The sequence below is a fragment of the Molossus molossus genome, unplaced genomic scaffold, assembly GCF_014108415.1.
Source record: "Molossus molossus isolate mMolMol1 unplaced genomic scaffold, mMolMol1.p scaffold_m16_p_1, whole genome shotgun sequence".
NCBI lineage: Eukaryota > Metazoa > Chordata > Mammalia > Chiroptera > Molossidae > Molossus > Molossus molossus.
Genome location: NW_023425344.1, coordinates 219,078,062 through 219,098,994, shown reverse-complemented (window position 1 = coordinate 219,098,994; position 20,933 = coordinate 219,078,062). Strand labels below are relative to the sequence as shown.

The following is a 20,933-nucleotide window of genomic DNA, read 5'->3' as shown; positions in this document are numbered from 1 at the left end:
ACATCGATATGAGAAAAAAACATTGATTGCCTCCCGCAGGACCCTGACCAGGGAGGGCCAGGGACCAAACTGCAACAGAGGTACGTGTCCTTGACCAGAATATCGAACCCGCAACTCTTTGATCCATGGGCCAACGCTCTAATCACTGAGCCAAACCGGCCAGGGCAATTTTTCTTTTTTTAAAAAAGCGAGGAAGGGAGCCCTGGCTGGTTTGGCTCAGCGGTTAGAGCGTCGGCCCGTGGACAAGAGAGTCCTGGGTTTGGTTCCCGCTAAGGGCACGTACCTGGGTTGCAGTTTGTTCCCGGCCCAGTTGGGGTTGTGTGGGTGGCAGCCAGTCGATGTGTCTCTCTCACATCGATGTTTCTCTCTCTCTTCCTTCCTCTCTCCCTCCCACTCATCTGAAGATAAATGCAAAAATGTCCTCAGGTGAGGATAAAAATAAATAAATAAATAAATAAATAAATAAATAAATAAACAAACAAACAAACAAACAAATAAATAAAGGGAGAGAAAGAGAAACACTGATGTGAGAGACATACATTGATCAGTTCCTTACTACTGACATCCTGATCAGGGGATTTAACCTGCAACTCGGATAGTGCCCTGACCAGGAATGGAACTCCCGACCTTCTGATGCACAGGATGATGCTCAACTGAGCCACGCATCCAGGGTTACGCTAGGTACTTTAAATAGGTTTAGTTAATCTTCATACTGACCCTGTGAAGAATTTTTATCTCTGTTTAAAGAGAAGGTAATTAATGGTGTCAACAATAAAAATAAAGTAAGTACAATAAATAAATATAGAGAAGGTAATTGAGTAAGACACCTGCCCAGGACAAAGGGCTATGAGTAGCAGAACTGAACATTAAACCCAGGTCGGCCTGACTCCAAAGCCCCTACTCTTACCCATGATCACACTGCCTCCTTCTCTCTCACTTTCTTCAAAAACACAATTGACAGCTGCCTATGCACCACACTGTACAACCTAAAACCTTTCACTTACATCGTTTGATTTAAAAACTCCACAAAGGAGGCATGATTACTTCTATTTTTCCATTGAGGAAATTGAGGTACAGATAAAACAAGCGACTTGCTTGATTCCTTCCCACCATGAGCAGGTGGCAAAGCTATTTCTAGACCCAGGTCCCTCGAGTTCCTTTCTCCCAGCCATGGTGTGTCTCGCAATAGAGACTTGTACCACAGTCAAGAAATACACATTTGAAAACTTAGAGCCTCAAAGTAAGGTTAATAACTTAACCTTGTCCACAAAAGAACAAAACTGAAAGGATTCTTGATACACTGAAATAAAGAACAGTGAACATCTACTTTTAAAAAACAGTTTTTTTTTCGTTATTGATTTTAGAGAGAGAGGAAGGGAGAAGGAGGGAGAGATAAAAAAACATTGATGAGAAAGAACATTGACTGGCCACCTCCTGCATACCCCACACTGGGGATCGGGCCCACAACCTGGGCTTGTGCCCTGACTTGAATCAAACCAGCAACCTCTTGGTGCACAGGGCAACACCAACTAACTGAGCCCCACCGGCCAAGGCAATAGAGCACGTGTACTTTTTAGTGATAACTTACAAGTAACAATCCATATCTGGTTATGCCCAGACTATATCATATGTTAATTAATTAGTACCGGGAGAGCCCAGAACCATTTGAGAAAGACTGAGTTAGCTAAAACACAACAAACATGCTTGGGCTTTGAACTCAAGATCTGAAGTAGGTAGACCCAGATCTGCACCTCGTGGAGCAAGTAGAGAAAGGATGAGATGGCAGGACAAGCCCAGGTCCCCAATTATACCCATAGGTGAAGTCTTCTCCTTCTTGTATCTCAGGGTAGGAAGGTAAAAACGACTGATGCTTTTTGTCTAGTTCCTCTATATTTAAACAGAAAAATAGACTCAGGAGAACTGGGTTCAAAAGGTTTTAATTGAGAAAAACTCTAGAAGATGAAAAAAGAAAGTATCATAAAACATAGCACAATGTTGGTAAAATAATAACAACATATATGGATAGGAACTTGTTTTAAATTTTTGTAGTATAAATAGTTCAAAATAGATAATAATTATACATTCTGCAGTAGATGAAGATATTAGTAGGGGCATATGAAACTGTACTCTTGATCCAAATGACTAAGTTGGAAGCATTCAAACTCCAAGAAGGGACAATTTAGAGGCTATAACGGGCTTAGTGCTGCTATTTAAAGTGATGAAGCATTTTCTTGGCTTTCTGGATTCATTTCACCAAATGATTTCCTTAGCAGGTCAGATATAGATTTGCAATAAGTGGGAAACATTTTCCAGGAATAAAACAACTGATTCCTAAGGAGCAGCTGATTTAACTTTTCCAAATAGTAAGTCTTGGTCTGACATGGCTGGATTTCTCAAAGGGCAGTCACTGATGCTCTCAACTTCTTCCTGACCTAGCCAGACACTATTCGTCGTGTGTGCTGAACACTCTCGTTGAGAGGGAGTCACTGTACTAACTTGTGACCCTAAGTAAGCTACTTAACTTCTAGTGCCTTAGTTTCTTTGGCTCTAAAATCAGAATAATAATAATAGTGCCTAACTCATGCAGTTGTGAATGAAGATTAAATAATGCTTAAAAAGACCCTGGCACAAAGTAAGTACACAATAAACCTCAGTCATTATTATTCCTGTTATACAACAAAGCTCTTCCCTGGTATCAATAATGAACATTTTGCTCACCTTTTTTTCTTATAAGCAAAGCCTTACTTCAGAATGCCCAAGTCTCTTAGATCTGAAGAGGAAATGATTTTGTTTCTAATGCCTGACTGTTATAAGTTTGGTCTCACAATGAGAAGAACTAACTGAAGTCATTTCATTGTATCTAGTACTTTCTATGTCTTCCAAAGCATTTTACATTCATTATTCATTTGGATCTCTCAACAGTACTACAAAGGAAGTATAATATCAATTCTCATTCACCCAATTTTTAAAAAGAGGACAATAAAGTCCAGAGTAATACTTTGTTTAATGGTTATACTGCTACCAAATGGCAGAGAGGCCTAAATGCCAGGGTTTATGACACCCAGTCAGTGTTATTTCACTGTGCAAGGTAAGACAGTCTATGATCCCTTTGGAGAACTGAAACCACTCTATTTATTTATATTGACTAAAGTTCACACTTTATCCATGTTTCCCCAGTTTTCACCAAATGTCCTTTTTCTGGTGCAAGATCCCATTCCGAATACCACATTATATTGAGTAGTCATGTCTCCTTAGGTTCTTTTTGGCTGTAAGACTTCCTTGTCTTTGATGACCTGTCAGTTCTAAGGAGAACTGGTCAGGTATTTTGTAGAATGTCCCTTAATTGGGATTTGTCTGATGTATTTTTCATGACTAGACTGAAAGAACACTATAAAGGTCAAGTGCCACTTTCATCACATCCTATCAAGGACACATGTTATCACATGGCCTATCACCGATGATGTTAACTTGATCCTGACTAGCGTCTGTACCCCCTTTCTAAACCATACTCTGGAAGGAAGTCACCACCACACTGACATTTAAGGAGTGGGGAGTATCTACATACATTATTTACAAATCTTTTGCATGGGAGATTTGCCTATTCTAATTTATGTATTTATTTATTCAATCATTTATTTATATCAGGATGGACTCATGAATACTCATTTTATAGTTTGGGTTATAATCCAATACTACTTAATTTTTTATTCAAACTGTTCCAGCTTTGGTCACTGGGAGCTCCTTCAGTCGGCTCTTCGGTCCTTCTGACATACCCAACCACTGTGGTTTTTTTCTGAGCACTTTCTTTTTTGTGGCACAAGATGCTCCAAGCCCATCTTGTACATTTATAGCCCCAGTTCTAGAGTAAGTCATTACTCCAAGGAGTCCTGGTTCCTTTTACTAGAACCAAGATCTGGGCACTAGGAGCTCCTATCCTAGTTATTTTTTAGCCACATAATACTAACAAGGATGCTTCATTCCGGCTGCACCAATGTGAACCAGGAACTCTAGCAGAAAAGCTCAGCTCTAGAGAACAGTGATCCCCCAGATTACTTCTTTTCTTTCAAAGAATAGGTAAGTCTAAGCAGAAAAAAATAAGCAAATAATTTCCATTATAAACTAAGTTAGACAAATCATCAGGCTTGCAGGATTGTAAACCAACACAACCTAGTTACAATAGACCTGTAGAAGGATCCTTAGAATAACAGAGTCATCTGTCGAGGGTCATCAGGAAGAATACTGATAGTATCTTCAGCTTTGCCACATAACAAACACAGCATGGTGTACTCCTAGAACAAGAGAAAGTTCATAATTACCGTGTGGAACAGGGAGGAAGAGGCTTCCTAACTTACTGAGGTAAAACTGTTCACATTGTCATGGACATTCTTTCTGTATATTAGAACAATTTCAATACCTATAGCAATGCCAAAGATTTATTCTGTGTATTCCAGAGCCTTTTGTTTATATAAACTGAATATATGCTGATGCTCTATTTACTAAGTATACAAAAATATCATCTTGGGAATGCATGGCCATTTCTTGGACTTAAAAAACACACATAATGGACTTAGTGCTATCTGAAGTAATAAAAGCAACTTGAGCCCAGCCAGTGTGGCTCAGTGGTTGAGCACTGACTCATGCCTCAGGAAGTCACTGGTTCGGTTCCCAGTCAGGGCACATGCCCAGGTTGTGGGCCAAATCCCCAGTGGGGGGCATGCAGGAGGTGGCCGATTGATGTTCTCTCTCATCGATGTTTCTATCTTTCTCCCTCTCCCTTCCTCGGTCTCTAAAATCAATTTAAAAAAAATTTTTTTTTTGAGACCAATTTGAGTGTAAGTCCCTAAGGACAAATTCCTGATCTTAGAGCTATTCCTTTCTAGGATATTTAGCACTAATATGCAACAGAAATGATTTTTTGAAACAACAAAAAGGAGAGAACATTTCCAAACCCAAAAAGGCTATTTTACCTACCCCAAGAAAATAAAAAAATTATGTTAAATACACTAGTATGTCAAGCATGCCTCATATTTAGATAGCTAGTTGTCTGAAATTTGATCTATTTAAGGAGTTTTATATTTCTTTTAGCCACTGTTCAAACGGGTAACAGAAGGGATTTTATTTTAAGTAAAAATCCTTAGGGCAAAGTCCTGTTCTTATAGAGGTTCCTTTCTAGAATATTTAACTTGGTCATAAACTATAAAAACATTTATTTTAAACCTTTTTCTTAAAAATCTTTTACCTTATTTTTATTTTTATTTTTTTATTGCTTTTAGAGAGAGGGAGAGAGACAGAAACATCAATGAGAGAGAACATCGATTGGCCGCCTCCTCCTATACGCCTCCCACCAGGGATTGGGCCCACAACCTGGGCATGTGCCCTGACCAGGATTCAAACTGGAGACCTCTTGGTGCATGGGTCGACACTCAACCACTAAGGCACACTGGGCGGGCCCTTTTACCTTCTTTAGGAAAACAAACATGTATGTCAAATCTATTAGTATTTCTGCACCTGACATTGAGATTGCTAGCTGTCTGGAAATTGACAAGTCAAAGCAGTTTGTGTTTAATGAGTCACTAGAGAGAGGCTCAGAGAGATCAACAATGACTACAGTACAAAGACTAGGAACCAGGCAACTGCCTTTCCATTTTCTTCTAGTGAGTTCAACAGGGGAGCTTAGTTGTGGCAGTGGAAAGATTGTTTCTTAAAGACCACATTTAATTTTAAAGTCTACAGGTACACACACAGTAGAAATAAAGAGAGGCTACACTTTGGCAAACAAATGCAAGTCTCATGAATTTAAAAAAAAATCCGCTCTCTCCGAGGTCTTTTACTATTCTCAAACACTTCTGCTTTTACCCATCAGGCATTACTAGTAGGATGTCAATCAATCACTGGAAATGAAGAAGAAAAAAGAAATAAAGTCAAAATGGGAAAATGTGTGAAGCTAGGCCAATATCTGAGTTTTTAACCAATCTGTCCATTGACAAGTTTTTATTAAGTGTCTAAATACTCTGCACCGTGCTAGGTACACTGGCCGACTGGGGAGAAGGCCAGGACAAGGTCTGACCCTTACACTTACAACCTAACTTGGGAGAAGAAAAACCTAACATGTAGTATAATCTGGAAAGATTATTAAATCAGTAAGACTGATTACACCTGTAATCTTTAATTTACAGGTAGTCTGTATTTCAAATTTCATTGAAGGTCAACCGCTAGGAATTCAAAAGCAGTTTCCCACAGAAGTAGTTGTACCCGACAGTTACGTTCCCAGGAAAATCCAGGGAGCCTTTTTTTTTTTTTTAAATAAACAACCAAGGATATTTTTCCATTGATTTCCAGACAGAGTGGGAAGGAGGGAGGGAGAGAGAGAAAAAAAAAAAACATTGATGTGAGAGAGACACACTGACTGGTGCCTCCTGCACGTCCCTGACCAGGCCTGGGGAATCGTACAGCACCGGGGTAGGTGCCCTTGACTGGAATCAAACCCGTGACTCTGGTCCACAGGCCGACACTCTAACTGCTGAGCCAAACCATCCAGGGAGTCTTTTTTTAATTTTTATCATACAAGTTCTATAGAATCTAACCACATACAGCAGCACTTCTGTGGGAAAAATGTCTAGAATTCTACCTTGGAATGCCAGAAACATATCTCCGTGTGCTGCCAGGAATATGGTGGGTTAGGAAACCTTTTACCAAAACTATGCCCCCAGCCCCCTACCAGTCGCTCATGGAGACCCTCAAAGGCTCCACATGGCACAGATTTAGAAGGAAGGGCGGAGTGGGTAGAATCTCCTTTGGGTAAGACCAGATCCTTTGTTTTATTCTGAGAGAACCGTGGCCCTCTTCCTCCATCACTGTCTGTTCATTCTGACCCCAAGTCCTCTCCGTCTCTGTCCACAGAGGGACAGAAAGCAGTCTCAGAGATCCCCTCTTGTTTCCTGGGGCAAACACATAGTCATTTTAAAGGCCTTTAGGGTGATATAAAAAATAAAGAATATCTGTAATCATTTATAATGTAGTTTCCATTTAAACACTGTACTGTCTCTACTTTCCCCTCTATTCTTGCCATCAGAAAATCTTACTTAACAGAGGTAGTTTATAAAAAGAATCCTTATCTTTTAGGAATACATACTGAAATATTTACAGAAGTAGTGATATGTTTGGAATTTGTTTCAAAACAATCCTGTGGGGAGACACGGAATGGTGAGGTACAAATAAACTGAGGCTGGGTAGTGGAGGTTAATACACTAGTCTGCCTATTTTTAATTATGTTTAAAATTCCCATAAGACATTTAAAACACAACATTATCAATGGTGGAAATTCCACTTTGAACCTGAACTACTGCTAGAATAAGATGAGGCTGGAATAGGGTGGGGAAGAGAAAGTAAGTCACAGCAGCTGAGAATGAAGACTTCCTGTGGTCATCAGGCTGAGACAGATGTTCCCAAGTAGCTCTTCACAGAAGCCAGGGCCTGCTGGAGGTACAAGATATGCTCAGAAAAGGGAGAAGGGAGTATGGGCTAAACTATCAAGGAGATAAAAATTAAGCTCAGCTTGAAAGAGGTAAGATGGCAGGTAGAGAAAGCGACAAGTCAAGGAAAAAGCCTGAACGAGGACAGGGATGTGGAAAAGAGCAGGTGAATGCCTGTGGAGCAGCAGAGGAGAGACGGGGTGATGTGCTTAAGGAAGATTAACTGAGGGCCTAGTGCAGAACTACATTCTGGGGCTGCTGCAGTGACTCAGAGTGAGGGGGCATGGTCCTTGACACAGGTGTGCAATGGAGCCAAAAATAAGCAAGAGAAACAAAGGAAGAAAAGAGGGCAGGCGGGATGCTAGGCTTCGAGGAGAGCTGGAAGATTCCTGATAGGCTTTAACTGAGGCTGAGTGTGCATGTGCTCACTATTCGAGGGAGTATACCAAAAGTTCTAGGCCAGACACCAAAGCTTAGGGGAAAATAGGAAAGAAAACCAGACAAAAAGCAAATGAGCAGTCAAATGACTTAAAAAGAAAAAACGTCTAGTACTACAGACCACAAGGGGAAAAAAATGCATTAAAAAGACAACATTGGTTAACAAAACCAGATTCAGAAGAGATGTTAAAAGAGGTAAGAACCATTATAGAAAACCTATGAGAGAATAATTTTAGAAAAGTAAAAATGAAAACCAGTTTGTAAGTGGTTAAAAGGAACATAGAGAAATAAGAGAAACAGGATAAAAAGCTATTCAAGTAAAAAAGCAAAAGGAAGGACAGAGATGATGAGAGGCTGAATCAAAGAGGTAGATAAGTGAAATAAAGAGTTTAATTCATTTTTCACAAATGAAGAAGAACAGAGTATATTGAATGTAAAATTTTAACTCCCATGGAGAGAGAAAGGATGACAGAGAGCAGGGAGCTGGAGATTCAGAGGAAACGCAGCAGCGGTAAGCATCCAGGAGAAGTGAAACTCCCTCTGAAGCAGGAGGGAAGGAGGGAAGTGTGAGGCCAGTGCTACATGGGGAGTACATGGGGAGTGGGAACAAGGGAGAGTGGAGCGGCAGCCCATGAGAATTCTGGAATGAGGACTTTGGATATTACCTAAAGGTGTGCTATGGAAAGGCCAATGAGGTAGTCTGAAAGCATCATTTTAAGAAAAATAATCTGATGGCAGAATTCATCATATGAGAGAGGGAAAGTGAATGCTGGGAGAGAGAACACCGAAGTAGAGAGCCCAGTTTAAGAGATTTGTTTTCAAGAGAATTTCACACTATCTGGACATACAAACCACCTTCCTTTACAGTCTTCTTCCCATCACAGTCATTTCTGAGGCAGCTCTGAAAATAGTTGTGGTCAGTCATAAAGGAAAATCAGCTAGACTTTGATGTCATGGCAGTATTATACAATGGCTCAATTAGGGCATAAACAAGCAATCTCAATATCCATTTAGGGACTTTAAAGCTCACAGGACCTTCAGGAGCTTCTGGAAACTAGCTATAAGCATTCCTTTCCTCCCATGAAAGGACAGAGCTGCTCCTTTAAGCCCGTGACATGCTCATTACCCTATTTAGCCACTACTCATTTCACCGAGATCAAGATTTTGGCCTAGGTTACATATATCATATAAATATTTTTTGAGCCCTGGCCAGTTTTGCTCAGGGGTTAGAGCATCGACTTGAAGGCCAAAGAGCCATGGGTTCAATTCCAGTCACGGGTACAAACCTTGGTTGCTGTTCGAACTGCAGCCATGGCTGGAGTTGTCCAGCAGACAACCAGTTGATGTGTCTCTCTCACATCAATGTTTCTCTCTCCTCTCTCCCTCTCTTTCTCCCACTCTACCTGAAGATAAATGGAAAAAATATATCCTCATGTGAGGATTTTTAAAAAAAATTTCTTTTTGAGGCATAATCTCTGGACACTGAGGAGATATGGTCAAGATGCTATTTTGATTAAGCACAACATATTAGAAAAGATTATGATAGGTAACTAAGTGCTTTCTTCCACACTAAAATAAGAATGAGCAAGAGTGGTTATGCTATTTTATAAGATTCTGTTATGAACGACTTTATTTTGCCTAATTATAGTACTATACAAATCTGAAGGACTTAAAAAAAAATGCTTTGCCTATCAAAAGCTCTAACCTAATATTTATATACCATGGATGAACATTTAGTTCAAACTAAATAAGTAACTCAAGCTGAAGGCTTGAAAATGGAGGCAGGGAGCCTGGCCAGTGTGGCTAAGTGGATTGAGCATCCTCCCGTGGACTGAGAGGTCCTCGTTCGATTCCTGGTCAGGACACATGCCTGGGTTGTAGGCTCAATCCCCAGTAGGGGATGTGCAGGAGGCAGCCAATTGATATTTCTCTCTCATATTAATGTTTTTCTCTCTCCCTTCCTCTCTCTCTAAAAAATCAATAAAAACATGTATTTTTTAAAAAGACAGAGAATGGAGGTTGGGAGGGGCAGACTCAGGCTGCAATGTGTCCTCGTGATTAAGGTGTGTCCTTGGCTCTCCCACCTTATCCAGCTTTTCTTCCCGACCATTAGACCTTCTTCAGGCCTACACGAGACTGTTGTGTTCTTCATATGCTCTCACAATTGTCTAAGGACTAATCCTTATAATAAATCCCTATTCTCTATCCTTATAGTGGTTCAGCCTCTCTCCTCTAACCTTGATACATCCATTTTGTTATTTTACTTAACAAATAATATTCGAATGTCTTTCTGCAATTGAGACTAAAGAATTGTTCAACTCTACATGTTATTAGGGAAAACAAAAGATAACCTCCTCATCACAATTTCCATGCCCAACAAGTATGATGGCAGTAGATAAGCCATCACTTAAAGCCAATAATTGTGCAATCAAATAAATAGATCGAGGAAAAGGAGGAACAATAGTAATCTCATAAGAAGTTATGTGCTGCTCTTCATAAACAAAAGTGACAGGACTGAGAAATCACTTGTAAGGCACACTCTTGATTTCTGATTCTTGTGAAGACAGATTTGAGCAGATTCACCCACATAAAAAGTTTCTCTCTCAACTTATACAGGTAGAAGAGAGGGATGGTCTCCTTTAATATTTACTAGTGCTTTGCTCTGGCCAGTGTGGCTCAGTGGTTAGAGGGTCAGCCCTTGCACCGAAGGGTCACAGGTTCGATTCTCGGTCAAGGGCAAGTACCTGGATTACAGGTTCTATCCCAGGCCCAAGTCAGGGTCGTGCGGGAAGCAACCAATTGCTATGTCTCTCTCACACTGATGTCTCTCTCTCTTTTTCTCTTTCCTCTCCCCCTCTCCCTTCCTCCCTCTACTCTCTCTAAAAATCAATGGAAAAAATACCCTAAGGGGGGTAAAAACAAACAAACAAAAATTCGCTAGTACTTCATTTATGAAAACTGTATCTAGATTTTCAAGGGTACTTTTATTATTCCCCCCCACCAATAACATACTCATATTTATTTTAATTTACCTGAAATTCATCCATGATACTGAATGTATATTCATGCCTGGCTACTACGTGATGACAATTCTTACACAGATCTGCCGAAACAAAGAGAGAGATTTAAATAATTAAGTCATGGAAGGTGTTTTAAGACAGTAAAATTTTTAGTCTCAGCAATGATATTGCTTCAAAAGAATCTTAACTGCCATATTTAACACAGAGGAAACCCATTATAACATCTACCTTGATAAGAAATCCAGAATCTGTGACATAGCAACACCACATAATTAAAGGCCTAAATTCAGACACTCAATGTGCATATGTTAATCCCCACCGAGCGCTCTCTAAGGTAATCAATTAACAGGTATGTAACGGTGTTTTTTAAACTAGCTAGACCTATCTAACTATGTAAAAGTTTCGATTCTCAGGAACGATAGAAACTATGCTACTACAACCAATCATAAATAAACAACCAATGCTAGACATTAAAGTGAATTTAATGGTAACAAAACACTTTAGTAAAAACAATATGATAATAATAACTATGATTTATTGAGTGTTTACAGTGTGTCAGATACTTTTAAAAATATTTTTTTAATCTGTTTATTCACTTAATCTTCTCAAAAACCCAAAGAGGTAGATACAATTTTTAGGGACAAGGAAACAAATGCGTACTGTGGTTACGTAACTAGGAAGACTACGAGTTAGGAAGTGTTGGAATCAGAATTGAAACCCAGGCATTCTGGCTCCAGAACCCTTGCTCTCAACCACTATGACTTACTACCTGGAATGAAATTGAGTTTCAAGGGTTATATTTAAAAGAAAGAAAAAGATTCTTCTAATATAGAACGTTTTTTTTTTTTTTGATAGTCTGACTCTATTCTAAAGGCTTAGTGTTTTTCATACCCCTCTTGCAAAATATTATTATTTATGCACTTACTCCTTACATGTTCAGAACATATCAAAGAACCAAGAGATAAGCCAAAAGGATATGTGAACAGTTTAACTACTTGTCACAATATCTGGGCACAAAAGTGTACATATACTTAATTTATTCATAGAACTTCATAGTGCCAATCTCAGAATTGATTTATTTTATTACACACAGTGTATTTGTTTGGCTTCCCAGTATTGAGGAGGTGGAACAGCATATAAAGGTAGCATATTTACAGCAGCAAAAGGAACACCAGTGAGATAGAAGACAAAAAAAAAAGCTATGAAACCAGAAACAAGACTGAAAAAAAAGCATAGCACTCAGGGACATTAAAAGTAGGGGCAAACAGCTCTGGCCGGTTTGGCTCAGCGGTTAGAGCGTCGGCCTGCTGTCCAGAGAGACCCAGGTTCAGTTCCCTCTAAGGGCGAGTACCTCGGTTGCAGTTTGTCCCTGGCCCTGGTTGGTCGTGCGGGTGGCAGCCACTCTGTGTGTCCCTTTCACATCGATGTTTCTCTCTCTCTCTCTCTCTCTCTCTCTCTCTCTCTCTTCCTCTATCTCCCTCCCACTCTACCTGAACAAAAAATGGAAAAATGTCGAGTAGGATAAAAAAAAAAAAAAGTAGGGGCAAACAGTCCTATACAATGTAATAGCTGTGGGAGGACATCACTGTATTATATTATAGTAGAAAATGAAAACTCACATGGATGACCCTAAGGTTAAAAAAAGTCTCTATGTCTTGTTTCAGAAGGCATAAAGGCTTTAAAAATAAACAAAAACAGCCCTGGCCAGTTTTGCTCAGCGGTTAGAGCATCAGCCCTTAGACCAAAGGGTCTTGGAGTTGATTCCTGAGCAAGGGCACGTACCTCAGTTGCAGATTTGATTCCCCAGCCCAGGTCAGGGTCATGTGGGAGGCAACCAATCGATGTGTCTCTCTCACATCAACATTCCTCTCTCTCTCTTTTCCTCCCTCCCTTCCACTCTATCTAAAATCAGTGGAGAAAAATATCCTCAGGTGAAGATGAACAACAACAAAAATAAATAAATAAATAGAAACAAAACCAAAAATGGTGCCTGAATCATAAACTTCAGTTATCTCCAAAAGTCATTTAAGTAGACTATCTGATGCTAGATAAATGAGGTTTTATAATCTTCTCTTAAAAACTTAACTAACTAGTCCTGGTCAGTTTGGCTCAGCAGTTAGAGCGTCGGCCTGTGGTCCAGAGAGACCCGGGTGCGGTTCCCACTAAGGGCGCGTACCTCGGTTGTGGTTTGTCCCCGGCCCTGGCTGGTCGTACGGGTGGCAGCCACTCGATGTGTTCCTTTCACATCGATGTTTCTCTCTCTCTCTCTTCCTCTCTCTCCCTGCCACTCTATCTGAACAAAAAGTGGAAAAATGTCCTTGGGTGAGGATAAAAAAAAAAACCTAACTAGTAACTATGTGCAATAATACGATATTAAAACAGGCCTCATCATACTTTGCATAACATATTAACTTCCAAAATTCAATACCTGCTAACAGACCTGTGTGAAAAGAAAAGGTCTACTTACGATCATAGGTAACTATTTCTTCTCCATCTTCCTCTTTCAAAGATTTGTTTGTGATCAGCATAAAATCCCGCTTACCGCACACTGCACAGCCTGTAAAGTTCAGCAAGAAAGATCCATTCTCCAGGCAGATGTTACCCTAAAATATTAAAAATAGTAATTTAATGTTTGTATATTTCAAAATCCTTGGTGAAACTGATCAATAGATTTAAAATATCTAAAGGCAAAAAAAAGAACATGGCAAAATTTACTTGCTTGAAGGCAACACCAATTTTTTAAATGAATTATCTTTCCTCTAGATGTGCTATTCATGGCAAATAAAACTGAAATGGTGTTAGAACTGTAAGTCTCTGAGGTCTGCAACTACGGTTCAGAGAACTAAATGCAAATGAATATTTAGAAACAATTTTTTTTTTTTTTTTTAATCCTCATCCGAGGACATTTTTCCATTTTTTGTACAGACAGAGTGGGAGGGAGAGAAAGAGAGAGAGGGAAACATCGATGTGAAAGGGACACATCGAGTGGCTGCCACCCGCACGACCAACCAGGGCTGGGGACAAACTGCAACTGAGGTACATGCCCTTAGCGGGAACCAAACCCGGGTCTCTCCGGACCGCAGGCGGACGCTCTAACCGCTGAGCCAAACCGGCCAGGGCGATATTTAGAAACAATTTAATGAAACTTTCATAATATACGAAAAGAAAAAAATTTAAAAACCTAATAGCCAACAATATTAGATGAGGTATCATCTCATAAAACTAGAATTAAAATTTAATCAAAATGTAAACACTGAGCTAACGATAAAAATAATCTTATACAGTGCTATGCTCAGTTGATTGTTGAAAGAGCATTTTCTGAAGCCTTAAAAATACCATAAAATGAACAAAGAAGACTCTCAGCTCTATAGCTGTCGGTCCTTAAGGATATGTGTGATTCATGCAGAGAAGGTGAACTCTGCAATTCATCAGACTGACACCATGGCATCCAAAAAGAAAGGGTTTTGCTTCATCACTAAGAAATTAAACAATACATGCTCCTGGCTCAAGCGAGGTCTTTGCTAAAGGCTTACTAATAATTGTTCATAACTAAAAGTCTTTTGATAAATAATCTACTTTAATTTCAACTCTGATCAACATTTTTAATAGTTAACGTGACTAAAAACATTCAAATAAACATTTCTCCAGTGTAGCTATGTGCCTTATACTGTGCAAAACACAGTGAAGAATTTGAGAACGTCACATGTTTTTGCCTTCAAAGAGCTAGTGAAGCATCAGGGGAATTAAGGCCCAGCTGAAGTGGTGTCACAGTGAAGCTTTCCTGGATTCCCTGCAACTAACCTCTCCCTTCTGAGTGGCTCAGTATTATTTACTAAGGAAGAGATTAATTCTGATGAAGGGGAAATCAGTATTGTTTGAAGATACTAAATTATAGACACATGGACTTAACTACTAAAGGGGGGTGGGGAAGCCTTGAGATTAAAGTATAAATTTCCAGTTATTAAGAACAAGTGTTTTGCTTTGATTAAAGAAAAAATGACAAGGTGTATCTTACATATAATAAAATCTACATATTGTAAGGGTATTGGTAAATGACTTCTAATAAACATATATGCCAATGCAAACACTACCCCAATCGAGATATAAACATTTCTGTCTTCCCAGGAAGTTCCTTAAAGCTTTGCAGTTTATCTCTAACCCTTCTCTCACCTCAGGCACCCACTAATCTCATTTGTTATCTCTAAAGATTAGTTTTGCCTGCCCGAAAATTTTATATGAACAGAATCATACAGTATACTCATTTGCATTCGACTCCTTTGGCTCAGCATACTGTCCATGTTAATCACCTCTGCTGTTATATGGATTGGTAGTCTGTTGCTTTTTATTGCCAAGTGGTATACCATTGCATGGATTTGTCCGTTGATAGACATTTGGGTTCTTTTCAGGTTTCGGCTATTATGAATAAAGCAGCAGCGAAGATTCATGTATAAGTCTTCTGTGGACACATACCTTTCTCTTGGGTGAATTACAAAAGTGGAATTGCTGTCATACAGTAAAAACATAATATATGTAAACATTATGAGAAACTGCCACATGGTTTTCGTTTTCCATTTTCTATTCCCACCAGCAATGCGTGAGTTCCAGTTGCTCCACATTCTCACCAACACTAGATATTAAAAGTGAGGGTTTTTTTTTTTTAGCCATTCTAATGATGTAAAATGGATCTCACTATAGCTGTAATTTGTATTTCCCTGATGACTAATGAAGATGAACATCTTTTCATGGCGCCTATTCATGTCTTCTTTTGTGACCTATCTATTCAAGTCTTGTGTCCCCCCTTTTTTAGTTAATCTTCACCCAAGGATATATTTTTTCCATTGATTTTTAGATAGAGTGGAAAGGAGGAAGAGAAGGGGGAGGAGGAGAGAGAGAGAGAAAAAAACATTACTGTGAGAGAGACACACCGATTGGTTGCCTCCCACATGACCCTGACAGAGGCCAGGGATCAGACCTGCAACCCAGGTAGTACCCTTCACCAGGAATCAAACCTTCAACCCTTTGATCCACAAGCCAAGGCTCCAACCACTGAGCAACCGGCCAGGGCTTTCCTGTTTTCTTCCAGAAATTTTATAGTTTCAGCTTGTTGGTTTAGGTTTATGATCCATATTGAAGTAATTTTATATGATATGAAGTAATAATCAAGTTTCATTTATTTCCATATGGATATTCAGTTGTTCCAGCAACATCCATTAAAAAGACTATCCTTTCCACATTGAACAACATTGGCACCTTTGTGGAAAACTGAAATGACCACATATATGTGGGGCTACTTCTGACTGTTCTGTTCCCTTGATTTCCATGTGTATCTTTACACTAATATCACACTCTCTTGATTACTGCAGCTTTATGGTAAGTCTTTAAATCAGGTAGTCCTGATTGAATATGAATCAGGATTACTTTGAATATATAAAAGCTAACTGCCAAGGACTCCAAGAAATTAAGGAATGAGAAACAGTCTTAAGAGAATAAAGCTCTAAATACCAGTTTCAAGTAAACAGAGCTCTGAACAGTATTGCACCCATAAACACAGGCATCTTATATACAATATGGCCTAACTTCTGTAATTGGACCTTATAAGTATGCAGAATGTAAACTCTTAAGGAAACACTGACTTAAGTTCAAGTTCACAGTGTAACACAACAAGCAAGTAGGCCAGAGCTCTGTTAAAAACACCTATCAAAAAACTCCAGAAAACTTCACGAAAACAAAGGTAAATAGTTAGTCCAGCCGGTGTGGCTCAGTGGTTGAGCGTCAATCCATGCACCAAGAGGTCGCTGGTTCGATTCCTGGTCAGGGCATATGCCCAGGCTGTGGGCCAAATCCCCAGTGGGAGTCATGCAGAAGGCGGTCAATCGATGTTCTCTCTCATCAATGTTTCTCTCTCTCTCTCCCCCTCTTCTTTCCTCTCTCTCTAAAATCAATAAAGAAAAATTTTTTTAGGATAATTAGATATTACCTACCCACTCTACACTTAGAACTTCCCAGCATACTAATCTATTATTTTTCTCTGCCAAATTATTTGAATGAGTGGACTATACTTACTACCACCATCTTATTGCTCTTTCCTTTGCTAAGCTCAAGCAGTGGCTGCTCTTACTGCCCTTAAAAATATCTCAACTTGCCTTGGCCAGTTTGGCTCAGCAGCTGGAGCGTCTGCCTGCGAACCAGAGAGTCCTGGGTTCGGTTCCCACTAGGGGCACATACCAAAATAAATAAATACATAAATAAATCTCAATTCAATAAAATCTCAAGGAAGGATCCTTGAGATTTCAAATAGTCAGTTAGGCCCTGGTTGGTTTGGCTCAACAGTTAGAGCATTGGCCTGTGGACCAGAGAGTCCCGGGTTTGATTCCCGCTAAGGGCATGTACCTTGGTTGCAGTTTGTCCCTGGCCCCGGTTGGGGTCGTGTGGGTGGCAACCAGTCGATGTGTGTCTACATCAATGTTTCTCTCTCTCTCTTCCTCCCTCTCTCCCTCCCACTCTATCTGAAGATAAATGCAAAAATGTCCTTGGGTGAGGATGAAAAACAAAAAATAGTCAGTCTCTACTTAACAAGAAGACAGTTCAATTCTTCTAAGGGTTACTTAGTCCATTTCTGAAAGTCTGTTAAAGTTTTTTATTCTGATTCAAAGCCTATAATCCCATAACACCACCCATCAATTATTTCTAAATCTGCCTTCTGAAATTTCGACAGAAAAGTGTAATTCTTCCTCACAACAGCCCTTTATTTATTTTAGAGTATAATAAAATTGGAGAAAAATGCTTATAAAAGGCACTTTCCTAGTTTTCCAATCACCTCAATTCTTTGTTTTGTTTTTTGTTAATCCTCACTCGAGGATATTTTTCCATTGAGTTTTTGGTAGAATAGAAGGGAGGGAGAGAGAGAAAGAAACATCGATGTGAGAGAGACACATAATTGGTTACCTTTCACATGACTCCTACAGAGGCCTGAGATAGAACCTACAACCTATATATGGGCCCTTGACTGGGAATCGAATCTGTGACCCTTTGGTCCGCGGGCTGACGCTCTAACGGCTTAGCCAAATTGGTCAGGGTGTAATCACTTCAATTCTTTCCCTTTTTTCACTAGACTGCTTGGATTTTACATTCTCAACCTTGAATGATAAAAACAATCTGACCATCTGATCCTCAATTTTGATAATGATAATTCTAATTTTCACAGTTGCCTAGACTGAAAACCCAGACATCATCTATAGCTCTTTCCTTCTTCCATCCTACGTTAAATAGTTTGTCCTGTTAATCCTTTTTTTGAATTGAGGTCTTCATTATTTCATGCCTACACTAATGTTGTCATGGCTCCCCAAATGCTCTGTGGGACTCTCCTTTTACATTTCCCCCATCCCATCATTTCAATATAAAGCCATAAGATTCCTTTTCCTAAATAACAGATTTCAGAAGAATTTCCCTATTCAATTTTGTTCAATGATTGCCCAATGCCTAAAGTATAAAATCTGAACTTCTCAATATAATTTTTAAGTCTTGTGATTAGCTCAAATCTTAAGAATCCAACCTAATCTCTTCAATATATCTCCCTCTTGGTCCCTGTAATGTGCAGTGTTTGTTACTGGATTCATAAAAGTCTCTTTTTAAGCTTTAATATATATCTATATCTACATATAGATATATATGAACTAGAACACAGTCAAGTATGGGAAATGTAAATGTATAGCATAATGCCTCTACCTACTAGGTGCAGTAGTACTCCCAGATATGACAACCAAAAACATCTCCAGATATTGCCAAATATCCCCCTGGGAGGCAAAACTGCTCCTAGTTCAGAACCACTGCTCCAATTCATTCACTTTCATTACTCATTCATTCACGGTGTTCCATTCTATGACTGTGTCATTCTTTTTCAGTCCACTAGTACAAACAATGCTGTTATAAACATTCTTATACAGGTCTCCAGGAACATATGCACATGCATTTCTTTCTCTAGAATGGGAATTGCTGGGTCATTCAGTATGCACATCTTTAACTTTACTTGATAATGCTAAACCTCTTTTCAAAGAGGTTGTCCCATATGAGTTTTCATGTTGTTATATATCCTTCCCAAAAGACTAAGAGACAGAAGAAACTATACAGATTTTTACCTCCCACCCAATACAAGAATCACTGTTCTTTTGATTTTCCTCCAGCACTCAGCTCCTCCTTTCCTTCTTTTCTACCCCAGACACAACCAACTTTCAAGTCCCAACTTAAGCCCTTTCTTTGGGGAGAACAGCACTATCCCCTGTTGCTCTCCCCTTTCTCTAAACTCGAATAGCATTAATGGACCGTACTACTCATTTCTTGTTAATCACATACTCCCCTAAAATGCAAGATCTTAGGCAACAATTAAGCTGTCTCTTATTCTCAGGCATCGTTTTGTAATCTAGCCACACATATATAAATGCTCAGTAAGTATACCTTGAATAGTTAATAAGAGTAAACAAGCTTTGCAACCTCCTGAGCTTGACAGGAACAGATGTAAAAGAAAGTAACTGCCGCCCTGGCCAGTTTGGCTCAGCGGTTAGAGCGTCGACCTGCGGTACAGAGAGACCTGGGTTCGGTTCCCGCTAAGGGCGTGTACCTCGGTTGCAGTTTGTCCCCGGCCCTGGTTGGTCGTGCGGGTGGCAACCACTCGATGTGTCCCTTCACGTCGATGTTTCTCTCTCTCTCTCTCCCGCTCTGTCTGAACAAAAAATGCAAAAATGTCCTCGGGTGAGGATTAAAAAAAAAGAAAGAAAGTAACTGCCAGGAAACCTAAATTCTAGCGTTGACTCTCATACTAACTACAGTGTGAACTTGGACAAATGATTTCCCCTTTCTGGGCATTAGTTTCTTCATCTGCAAAACTGGGTTAAAACAGATGACCTCAGAGGTCCATTCGAGATCTAGAACTCAGTAAGAAAAATGGAATTTCATCCAATCAAGCTCGAGGATGAGACCAGAGGTAGGGGTGGGGGTGTCTGTTGTCGACTGGGTTGATGGTGGTGGGGTTTCCTTTGCTGACCCTGTTATAACTCAGTGCCATTGACCTAAATTCCCAGAGGCCTTCACGACAACCAAAGGGGTTGTCAGTTTACCCTTTTACTGAAGAACATTCTTCACTAACTAATCCCTAAGTAATTGCTAACCCTGGGGTAATAACTAACCTTTGAGTAATCCTGGGCGGCACCAGGGATAATCTATTGAAAACATCTTGACCTTTGAGATGTCTGGGAAACTGAGTAACAGGTAATTAACTAACTGCTAAATTCCGCTTCTGTAACATGTTACACGTAGCAACCCCCTTACAAAATCCTATAAAAAGGAGCCATTTTAGCTCTCCCAGGCGCGGTTACTCCTGTGTGGGACATACTGCTGGTGCCTGCGGACTTAGCTTAATAAACTCCTTTTATTAAAGCCCATCTCGGCGTCTGAGTTTGGTCGATCTCCTGGGTTATAACAACCCTAGAGCTAAAGAGAAGCGGGGTGACGGCTGGTGTCAGCCATGAGGGCGGGGTCCGGAGGGAAAGGACCGCTACAGGCCGCCACAGCTGTCAAGTGCCTAAATACAGCTACCATGTCATTGGAACGGGCAGAGCCGCTGAGTCCGGCTCGCGCCCGGTCCCACGGGGAAGACCGGCCGGGACTATGAGAAGCCTCAGGGGCCTGGCAAGGGCCACAGGAACGGGAAGTTCTCGGCGTTCACTTCGCTCACCCGATTGGGATATTCCTTCTCCACACAGTCCCCACACATTGCGACGCCGTGAGCAGAGAAGGTACTCCAGTACTTCCGGGAAGGCGAAACCTCGCGAGAGCCAACAGAAGGTTGACGCATGCGCCCTAAGTACTCGACCCTGTAGTCTTTAGTCTTGGCACCGAATCAAAGTCTCCGTCCCTTAGCAACTGTTGTTAGGTAACGTCCAAGGCTCTTATGTAACAACGGTGAGCAACCGGTAGGAATTCTGAACCTGCCAGAGAAAGAGCGCCTTGT

The 20,933-nt window shown here is 40.2% G+C and overlaps 1 protein-coding gene across 2 annotated transcripts; it reads right to left on the bottom strand.

The window, feature by feature from the left end:
• Window positions 1-1,926: 1,926 nt before the first annotated feature.
• On the bottom strand, window positions 1,927-20,756 carry CHURC1 (churchill domain containing 1). 2 transcript variants are annotated; one of them, XM_036254990.1, is made up of 4 exons: window positions 20,658-20,756; window positions 13,398-13,533; window positions 10,943-11,013; window positions 1,927-4,289 (listed from the first exon to the last, which is right to left on the bottom strand). In XM_036254990.1, exons 1-4 carry the CDS (start codon window positions 20,694-20,696, stop codon window positions 4,197-4,199), a joined length of 339 nt encoding a protein of 112 aa, XP_036110883.1. In that variant the 5' UTR covers window positions 20,697-20,756; the 3' UTR covers window positions 1,927-4,196. The 2 variants fall into 2 exon arrangements, with proteins under 2 accessions (XP_036110883.1, XP_036110873.1); XM_036254980.1 differs by lacking the exon at window positions 20,658-20,756 and adding an exon at window positions 15,238-15,437.
• Window positions 20,757-20,933: the final 177 nt, after the last annotated feature.

Excerpts from the sequence above, each read along its gene's own strand:
- CHURC1 (XM_036254980.1), bottom strand. The coding sequence starts at position 15,375 with ATGAATCTTCGCTGCTGCTTTATTCATAATAGCCGAAACCTGAAAAGA. Across the intron at positions 13,534-15,237 it reads CAATCCATATAACAGCAGAG|GGTAACATCTGCCTGGAGAA; the intron begins GTGATTAACATG and ends TTAATATTTTAG. Across the intron at positions 11,014-13,397 it reads AGAAATAGTTACCTATGATC|ATCTGTGTAAGAATTGTCAT; the intron begins GTAAGTAGACCT and ends TTGTTTCGGCAG.